This window comes from Rhinopithecus bieti, unplaced genomic scaffold (assembly GCF_001698545.2).
Source record: "Rhinopithecus bieti isolate Rb0 unplaced genomic scaffold, ASM169854v2 scaffold_11488, whole genome shotgun sequence".
Classification (NCBI taxonomy): Eukaryota; Metazoa; Chordata; class Mammalia; order Primates; family Cercopithecidae; genus Rhinopithecus; species Rhinopithecus bieti.
In genome coordinates this window covers 1,656,557-1,666,903 of record NW_016806879.1, presented here as the reverse complement: position 1 = coordinate 1,666,903, position 10,347 = coordinate 1,656,557, and the positions used below count along the sequence as shown (strand labels likewise).

General features: G+C 50.6%; 1 protein-coding gene across 1 annotated transcript in view; it reads right to left on the bottom strand.

Moving 5' to 3' along the window:
* Positions 1–2,866: 2,866 nt before the first annotated feature.
* Positions 2,867–10,347, bottom strand: part of VWCE (von Willebrand factor C and EGF domains) — a 46,976-nt gene continuing 39,495 nt past the window's right edge. The window contains exons 17-20 of the mRNA XM_017878479.1: positions 9,232–9,322; positions 9,066–9,148; positions 8,598–8,688; positions 2,867–4,110 (exon numbers count right to left, since the gene is read on the bottom strand). Of these exons, the coding sequence (XP_017733968.1) occupies positions 3,476–4,110; positions 8,598–8,688; positions 9,066–9,148; positions 9,232–9,322 (900 nt within the window). The 3' untranslated portion in view covers positions 2,867–3,475. The remainder of the gene's footprint in view (positions 4,111–8,597; positions 8,689–9,065; positions 9,149–9,231; positions 9,323–10,347) is intronic.

The following is a 10,347-nucleotide window of genomic DNA, read 5'->3' as shown; positions in this document are numbered from 1 at the left end:
CTCTTTTTTTTTTTGGAGATGGAGTCTCACTCTGTCACCCAGGCTCTAGAGTGGAGTGGCGCAATCTCGGCTCACTGCAACCTCTGCCTCCCTGGTTCAAGCGATTCTCCTGCCTCAGCCTCTCAAGTAGCTGGCACTATAGGCACATACCACCATGCCTAACTAATTTTTGTATTTTTAGTAAAGATGGGGTTTTACCATATTGGTCATGCTGGTCTTGAACTCCTGACCTCGTGATCCACCCGCCTCAGTTTTCCAAAGTGCCAGGATTACAGGTATGAGCCACCACGCCCGGACTCCTTTTTTTTTTTTTACATTCAAAATGAACATCACTGACATGAGTCCTATTTGCAGAGGCAGGTTGGGGGGGACTTAAAATTAGTATTAAAATTGCATGCTAACTTATTGCATAAAAGAATAGCAATGAGGAAATCGACACTAATTTTTAGCCACTATCATACTGACAGATAGACTTGTTTGAAAAGATGCGGCATGGGGACAACGAGCACTCTACGCTTTCATCCTGAAATCAGACCCCACGTGGCATCACCAAGCCAGGTGGGCTGTAGCAAGCTTAGGGGCCACAGGGCCACAAGTGTAAACCACTGAGACTTACAGAGGCATTATCACACGTCAATGTCACAACTCCATAAAGCAGGCCTGTTATTATCCCCATTGTCCAAATAAGGGAGCAAAAGCCAGGCACGATGGCTCATGCTTGTAATCCCAGCACTTTGGGAGGCCAAGGCGGGCAGATCACCTGAGGTCAGTTTGAGACCAGCCTGGCCAACGTGGCGAAACCCCGTCTCTACTAAAAATACAAAAACTAACTGCGCATGGTGGTGCACGCCTGTAATTCCAGCTACTCAGGAGGCTGAGGCAGGAGAATCGCTTGAACCTGGGAGGCGGAGGTTGCAGTGAGCCAAGATCATGTCACTGCACTCCAGCCTGGGTGACAGAGCACGACTCCATCTCAAAAAATAATAAGGGAGCAGAGACCTAATATCCCACAACCAGTCCAGCAGAGCGAGGTTCAGATTTGAGTTTCACGGGCCCCAGACCTTGCTCATGACCATGACCCTTTGTATCTTACTGGACAAAACGGTCTCTTAAGTCCTTTGCCTCTCCAAACTCTTTGGTTTCCATGCTCCTATCTCCCACATTCATTATTCCTGCCACCACGCTCAGGTGAGAGGCCATGACTACACTGTCATCTCGACTGGATACCAGGTTGCCTTTGCAGCCAGGAAACACTTCAGCAGACCCTTCGCCCTGGGACACAGAGTGAGCAGCAGGATAGAGAAGAGCTCAGAAGAGGGCGGCCTTGGCAAAGTGATGGGCCATGCCCTGGGGGTGCTTTCACTCCGCAGCCTCCATGGGTTTCAGTGGCAGCAAGTGTGGGGCTGCATGCCTGTAATCCCAGTACTCAGGGAGGCTGAAGTGGGAGGATTACTTGAGCCTAGGAGTTCAAGACCAGTCTAAGCAACACAGCGAGACCCCGTTTCTACAAAAATTTGTTAAAAATTAGACAGGCATGGTGGCACGTGCCTCTAATCCCACCCACCCGGGAAGCTGGGGTGGGAGGAAGGCCTGAGCCCATGAAGTTGAGGCTGCAGTGAGCCCTGATCATGCCACTACACTCCAGCCTGGGTGACAGGGCAACATCCTGTCTCAAAAAAAAAAAAAAATGGTAGCAAGTGGTGACTTGGTGACAGGGCAGCTTCTGCTTCCTAGCTCCACATCACTTCCCTTATCACAAATCCTCATCCCCCCACTCATGATGGCACTGTCCTCTTCCCGTCTCTCATGCACACTGTGCTGCACTGCTCAGATCCCCCTGCTAGGACTGAAGGACCAGTCTCCCAGCTGCTGGGAAGATGGCTGACCAACTCTCTGGTCAATATGAGGCAGAAAGCCCTGCCCCGTGGCCCCAGCTCAGGACAGCTCTGAAGGGCCAGCCTAGCCCCAGAGTTCCCAGAGGCGGCTGGCTGAGGCTTCGAGAAGGCCCAGCAGCCCCATTCTCCCTCCCCGCTCCTTCCCCTCTGCTCACAGGTGTTCATGCTGAAAACACGTCTTAATTAACTGCTGGCCCGGCCGGGTGCGGTGGCTCACGCCTGTCATCCCAGCACTTTGGGAGGCCAAGGCAGGCAGATCACCTGAGGTCAGGAGTTCAAGACCAGCTTAGCCAACATGGTGAAACCCCATGTCTACTAAAAATACAAAAACTTAGCCGGGTGTCGTGGTGGGTGCCTGTAATCCCAGCTACTCAGGAGGCTGAGGCAGGAGATCTGCTTGAATCCGGGAGGCAGAGGTTGCAGTGAGCCGAGGCCTTACCATTGCACTCCAGCCTGGGCAACAAGAGCGAAACTCCATCTCAAAGAAGAAACTGCTGGCCTGTAATTTAGTCTCAGAGATTCCTTCCCAGAAGCAAGTCCCCTCCATCATCTTTTCCCTTCTCACTGTGGAAGCCCCCCAGTGTCTGCATGGTATTCCATGGTGTACATACTATGCAGCCATAAAAAAGAATGAGATCATGTCCTTTGCAGGAACATGAATGGAGCTGGAGGCCATTATCCTTAGCAAAGTTACACAGGAAGAGAAAACCAAACACGGCATGTTCTCATTTGTAAGTGGGAGTTAAATGATGAGAACACATGCACACATAAAGGCGAACAGCACACACTGGGGTCTATGGAAGGGTGGAGGGAGGGTAGAGGGAGAGACTAAGGAAAAATAACGAATGAGTACTAAGCTTAATCCCTGGGTGATGAAATAATATAATCTGTATGACAAACCCCTGTGACACGAGTTTATATAATAAACCTGCATATGTACCCCTGAACTTAAAAGTGAAAAAAAAAGAAAACAGAAAATAAAATCATGATCTTGGGGAAAAAAATAAAAAGAAGTCTCCCGATATCAAAGGCCGCAAGTGCTTACAGGAGACCCTTCCCCAGCCCAGTCACAATTTAGTGCCAGCTTTTCTCCCCAGCAGTGGGGTAAAGGTGGGCGCTCATTAACCACCTGTGGGCTTGGGGCCACGTTTCCCACCTTCCCACAGGTGCGCAGTGAATGAGCAGCGCAGCCTGGGGAAACCGAGACAACCTTTAATCAGGAAACCTCAGGGGGACGCACGCCACCTGGTGGTACAGTCCCAGTGAGTGGAATCCCAGCCGGACGCGACTCTTCCTCCAGGAGAACTTGGCAGCTCCGACCCTTCTCAAAAGATGAGCTGGCCATGCGGTCCAGGGAGGGTGCTGACAGTGGAAACCACCTCCTCCGTTCTTACAGCACATTCCAAACACTTCTTGGGAACAAGGTTACATCCAGCCTTGGGGGTCTTCCATCCTCACCAGGGCCCCTGCAGGAGGGAGCCCAGGCATCCCCACTAGGTTCACCCTTGGAGCCGCCCTGCACACTCCCTGGGCCACTGGCAGTGTCCTCTCTCCAGAGTCTCCCGGACACAGTGACCTACTTACACGGTGGACTCTTCCCCCCGATAGGCCCCACTGGGGCTGCTGGGGCCACGGTGGGTGGTGGCTGCCAGGGCTGCAGAGAATCTAGAGGTGGTGGGAGAAAGCGTGCGAGGCCGGAGGAGGGTGATGGGGGTCTTCGAGGGGCTGGGGTCCATCATGGAAAGTGCTGAAGCTTCTGTCAGGAGGGTGGCAGGCAGAGGCGGCCACCTGGATGCTATCTGGGCCCCAGAGGCTGAGAATGAGTGTTCTGGAGTCACAGGAGGTGGCTGAGGAGCCCCTGGGGAAGCTAGAGGTAGAGTGGGGGCTCCTGGAGGGGTTGAAGGCCCTGGTGAGAGTCGAGGGGAGGCCCCAGGCTCCCTTGGCAAAGTGCCTGTGGGCCCCAAAGCGGGTGAGTGTGGACCAAGAGCTCCTGCTGGGCTTGTAGGTAAAGTCTGTGTTTTTGTCAAGTTCGTTCTTAAAAGGAGCTGGAGCAGATGGAGCGCCGGCCTCGAGAGTGATGCTGTTGGGGTCCCAGTGCAGGAGCTACAGTTAACGGGGGCCTCAGTGTCTCCATGCAGGCTCCTAGCAGCTTTGCTGAACGCCACATTTCCGTGAGCGGAGAGCCCCTGCTTTTCTTCCAGAGAAGAAAGGGAATCTAGAGAGAGGAGGGCGAAACGAGATGCACAATGGTTCTCTCCAGTGGCCAAGGTGGCTCTGGGACAAGGTACGCCAGGAACACCCAAGCTCTGTCCTCGGAGGGGCCTCAGCACACCTGGTGAGGACTGGCCAGCTCCCGCCTCCAGGAAGAGAAGACTGAAGGAGCCATGAACGGAGGGAGGCAGGCAGTTAGCTGTGTGACCTCACGCAAGGCATGCAACTCCCCTGGGCCTCTGTTTCCTCATCTGTAAAATGGGCACAGCAGTAAGGACCGAGTGTGAATGAAAGGGTGCATGGAGAGTCTCAGCCTAAACCTCAATGTGAACTATAGACACTGGATGTCAATGACATGTCAGTGTCAGTGCGTTATCACCGATTATAACAAACATGCCACACTGGTGTGGGGTGCTAATGTGGGGTGCTAATAGGGGGCGATGCTGTGGTGTGTGGAGTCCAAGACATATGGGAACTCTCTGTACTTTCCACTTAATTTTGCCATGAGCCTCAAACCGTTCTAAAAAATAGTTTCTTTGAAGAATTTTTAGAGAAGTCTCAGCCTAGGGCCTGGCACATCATAAAGGCTCAGTACACAAGGAAAAAATAAACACAGATGTCCCCCGACTTACAATGGGGTCACATCCCAATAAACCTGTAAATCAAAAATGCATTTCTGGCTGGCTGCAGTGGCTCACGCCTGTAATCCCAGCACTTTGGGAGGCCGAGACGGGCGGATCATGAGGTCAGGAGATCAAGACCATCCTGGCTAACATGGTGAAACCCCATCTCTACTAAAAATACAAAAAAAAAATTATCCGGGCGTGGTGGTGGGCACCTGCAGTCCCAGCTACATGGGAGGCTGAGGCAGAAGAATGGTGAGAACCTGGGGGGCGGAGCTTGCAGTGAGGCGAGATCGGCCACTGCACTCCAGCCTGGGCAACAGAGCGAGACTCTGTCTCAAATAAATAAATAAATAAATAATTTTAAAAATGCATTTCTGACCAAGCACAGTGGCTCACGCCTGTAATCCCAACACTTTGAGAAGCTGAGGCGGGCGGATCACCTGAGGTCAGGAGTTCCAGACCAGCCTGGCCAATATGCTGAAACCCCATCTCTACTAAAAATACAAAAATTAGCAAAGCATGGTGGTGCCTGTAGTCCAGTTACTCGGGAGGCTGAGGCAGGAGAGTCGCTGGAACCTGGGAGAGGGAGGTTGCAGTGAGCCAAGATGACGCCACTGCACTCCAGCCTGGACAACAGAGTGAGACTCCATCTCAAACAAAAAAAAAAGAAGAAAGAGTATCAAAGGTATGATCAAGGAAAAATCAGATGTTGTCAAGCACATAAAAAACTGGAATGATTATATTTTAAAAACCAACTATTCCATATTAATAGATGGTTGCATAACTCTAAAAACATGCTTAAAATGATTGAATCATATATTTTAAATGTGTGAATTGTATGACATATGAACTTTATCCTAAGGAAGCTGTTATACTTTTAAAAAATCATCAAAAGAGGCTCGGCTCGGTGGCTCATGCCTGTAATTTCAACAGTTTGGGAGGCCAAGGCGGGACGATCGCTTGAGTCCAGGAGTTGGGACCAGCCTGGGCAACACAGCAAGACAGTGTCTCTAAAAAATAAAATAAAATAATTAGCCAAGCGTTTATCACTTCATGGGCTTGGAAATAAAACAAAAAATTAGCCAGGCATGGTGACACGCACCTGTAGTCCCAGCTACTTGTGAGACTGAAGTAGGAGGATTGCTTGAGCCCGGGGGGTCGAGGCTACAGTGAGCTGTGATCGCACCACTGCAGTCTAGCCTGGGCAACAGAGTGAGACCCTGTCTCAAAAAAAAAAAAATCATCAAAAGAAAACATATTCTACTTCAATAAAAAGTTGTTTTCCCTTAAAGGGAGTTCTTGTTAATAAAAGGTATGTGGTAAACATAACGTGTTTCAGGAGAAGGAGCTGGGCTCTGGAGGTTACCTCTTTGTTTTGTTTTTGTTTGAGACAGAGTCTTGCTCTGTTGCCCAGGCTGGAGGGCAGGGGGCAGTCTCAGCTCACTGCAACCTCCATCTCCCACGTTCAAGCAATTCTCCTGCCTCAGCCTTCCAAATAGCTGAGATTGCAGGCGTGCACCAACACGCCAGGCTGATTTTTCTGTTTTTAGTAGACAGGGTTTCACCATGTTAGAAAGGCTGCTCTCGAACTCCTGGCCTCAGGCGGTCCGCCCACATCAGCCTCCCAAAGTGCTGGGATTACAAGCGTGAGCCACCATGCCAGGCCTGGAGGTCACCTCTTTGGGCCTCAGTTTCCCCATGTGGAGGTAGGAGGGCAGGATGGGGAAGAGCACAGGATAGGAAATAAGCGAAACTTAGGCTTAAGTCTTACACACCAACTAGAAACTTAACTTCTTTGAGCCTCCATTTCCCCACCTGCAAAATGGGGAACACAGCAGCCACGCTGGAACATTCCATGAACATTTAAATGAGTAATACATTTAAGTAAGGTATAAAATGCTAAGTAAACTGCCTGGCACGTTAGCTAGCAATCAGTCTCTAGACAGTCAGGGACTAATATCCACTAGCATGCAGAGAAGTTTGTGGTGGTTACAATGAAGTACAATCTATGATGTCCCCAACATGACGGATTTAAAGGCTCAGTGGATATTCCCGGCACCACCCGCCCTAAAAGCTCATCATCCACAGATCTGAAGAGCTGCCCCCGAAAAGAGAACATACTCTTTGAAAGGTCAAAGGAGTTAAACAAATATTTTATAAAAAAGGAAATTCAGGGGCCGGGCGCGATGTCTCAAGCCTGTAATCCCAGCACTTTGGGAGGCCGAGACGGGCAGATCACGAGGTCAGGCGATCGAGACCATCCTGGCTAACATGGTGAAACCCCGTCTCTACTAAAAAATACAAAAAACTAGCTGGGCAGGTGGCAGGCACCTGTAGTCCCAGCTACTGGGGAGGCTGAGGCAGGAGAATGGCGGGAACCCGCGAGGAGGAGCTTGCAGTGAGCCGAGATCATGCCACCGCACTCCAGCCCGGGCGAGAGAGCGAGACTCTTGTCTCAAAAAAAAAAAAAGAAAATTCAGGCCACCATCAGTGAAAAAAATTCCCTGTCTTCCTAGAAGTTTAAAAAACATAAAATAGATCCAGCAATCCCACTGCTGAGTATTTACCCAGAAGATTTAGAGTCAGTTTGAGGAAGACAGCTGCACTCCTGTGTTCACTGTGACACTATTCACAGTAGCCAAGCTATGGAACCTACCTAAGTGTCCGTCAATAGTACTTCATTGTCTGTATATACCACATTTCTTTATCCAGAATGGAATATTATTTAGCCTTTTAAAACAAGGAAATGACAGGCTCACGCCTGTAATCCCAGCACTTTGGGAGGCCGAAGGGGGCGGATCACTTAAGGTCAGAAGTTCAAGACCAGCCTGACGAACATGGTGAAACCTTGTCTCTACTAAAAATACAAAAATTAGCCGGGCGTGGTGGTGTGCGCCTGTAATCCCAGCTATTCAGGATGCTGAGGCACGAGAATCACTTGAACCTGGGAGGCGGAAGTTGAAGTGAGCTGAGATCGCACCACTGCACTCCAGCCTGGGTGACAGTGAGAATCCTCAAAAAAAAAAAAAAAAAAAAAGAAATTCTGTCATTTGCAACAACATGGATGAAATTGGAGAAGATTATGCTAAGCGAAATAAGCCAGACACATACAGACAACCATTGCAAAATCTCAGTGTTATGTGGAATCCAAAATGATTGAACCCAAAGAAGCAGAGAGTAGAATCGTGGTTATGGAGGGCTGGTGGCGGCGAGGGGAATGGGGAGATGATTGTCAAAGGGTACAAAATCTCAGTGAGACAGAAGGAATATGTGTTGTGTTGTGTTTTGTGTTGTTTAGAGACAGTGTCTCTCTGTGGCCCTGGCTGGAGTACAGTGGCATCAGTTGTTGGGAATCAATCCACTGTCCTATCTAAAAGCATCGACTCCAGGCTGAAATCCTGGCTTTACCACCAATCAGCTATGTGAACTCAAGCACAGCACTTCACCTCCCTGGGTCTGTTTCTCACCTGGCACAGGATGACAGGAGTATTGCAGGGGTATAGACACATGAGGTGTCACGGCACACAGTGGGTGCTCAATGCATGTTAGAGATGACTCTTCTGTAAAACGGACTTAGTTCCCATGTTGTAATTTAAAATAAAGAAGAAAGCAGAGGAAGAGATTAAGAAAGGAGATAAAGAAGAAAAAGGGAGTACAAATAAACAAACACCATTGTGTGTGGCATCATGAGCATGGGACGAGGGTCAGCAGGTCACAGCACAGCTGTACAACCTTGCGCGAGCTGTGTTCCCTCTCTGAGCCTGGCTTTCTCTCATCTGGCCCTTTACAGGTTCTACGTACTGGGGAAGAAGAGCAAAATGGAAGAAAATGGTGGAGACACTCCAGGACCCAGAGGCCCACTTACCTGGGCAGGAAGAGCAACAGTCCCCAGGGAGCAGGGCAGGGTCGGCACAGGCCCGCTGGCAGGGAACCTTCTCGCAGCTCACCTCTCCCAGCTGGGGAAGCAGAAGGACCCCCATGAGGAAGCCCAGAGCATCTTGCCTGTCCTGGGCAGTGCCCTCAAGGGCCTCCTGCACCAGCACCAGGACCCATGGAAAGATCCCGGGACAGGGGCTGCAGTGCCTGAGCCCTCGCCTGGAGAACAGGTAAAGCCAGCCATGGCAGGACCCCCTTAGGGAAACCACTTCTCCCTCTGGACTTCCACAGAGGGAGAGATGGTCAAAACCAAAGATATTCTGGCAGTTAATTAAAGCTGGAGGATGGCAGGAGGATGGACTCATGCCGGCTAAGGGGCTCCATGTTTTGCAAAGGTACAGAAGGCAAGAAGCCGCCCTCTTCTGGGGCCGCTCTTGGGTTCCCAGGCCCAGCTCACCTGGCACGTGCACCTGGTGCAGGGTTCATCATCCAAGGTGAACACCTGGCCATTCGCCACCTTCCTTCCCTCGTAGTTGCAGTCTGTGGAGGCAGAGGAGACAGGAGCCCATGAGAGCCGAGGCCTGGCCGGGAGCCTCGCACGTGGGGTAGTTGGTCCCACTCACCTCGGCACACAGGACAGCACTCCCCGTCAGGGTGGAAAGGGTAGGTACAGGTGATGGGGCAGTCCACGGGGGAACAGGCCACTGAGCCCAGCTGCAAGACACAGAAAACACACAAGGCCCTTGGTTCAGGGCAGCTTATCAGACACTCAGGAAAACGCTGCTCCTATAGCCACTGAGTGCTCATCAGAACAATCAACATTGTGGGAGGAGTCCATGGTGGGACAGTGGAGCAGGGGCACATTTTCTCTGTTGGGGTCCATCTTCCCATTACAATTCAAGCCCCTCAAAGGTAAGAACATGGCCCTGTCCACGGAGTGCATCTGTTAACAAGTGCCTGTTGCATGAACTGCCCAGAAAAGATGAGCACCGAAACCCAAGACAGGAAGATCCAGGGGCCAAAGTTCCCCAAAGCCCGAGGCTGAGAACAACTGGGGCCTACGTGCAGAGGGTCACTCAGGGTAAGTAGCCCAGGGCTGTTTACATGCACAGGGCTGTTTACCCTGAGTTTCTCAATCTTTCTGCAGATCGTGTCCCTTGTCACGCATGTACTCTGCTGAGGCTCACAGATCACAAAAGGAATACTGCTTCTGTACCCACGCCAGCAAATCAGCGTCATCCCACATTCAGACGGTCAGCATAATAAACATTAAGAATTTTTTGCCCGGAGCGGTGGCTCACTCCTGTAATCCCAACATTTTGGGAGGCCGAGGCGGGCAGATCACTTGAGGTCAGGAGTTCGAGACCAGCCTGGCCAACATGGCAAAACTCCAACTCTACTAAAAGTACAAAAATTAGCCGGCCGTGGTGGCACGCACCTGTAATCCCAGCTACTCAGGAGGCTGAGACAGGAGAATTGCTTGAACGTGGGAGGCAGAGGTTGCAGTGAGCCAAGATTGTGCCACTGCACTCCAGCCTGGTGACAGAGCGAGACTGTCTCAAAAAAAATAAATAAAAGAATTTTTTTTCATCCAGGCATAGTGGCTCACACCTATAATCCAGCACTTTGGGAAGGTGAGGTAGGAGGATCACTTGAGGCCAGGAATTCAAGACCAGCCTAGGCAACACAGCAAGATTTTTTTTTATTAAGAAAATATATTTTATAGTTTTTAATAAATA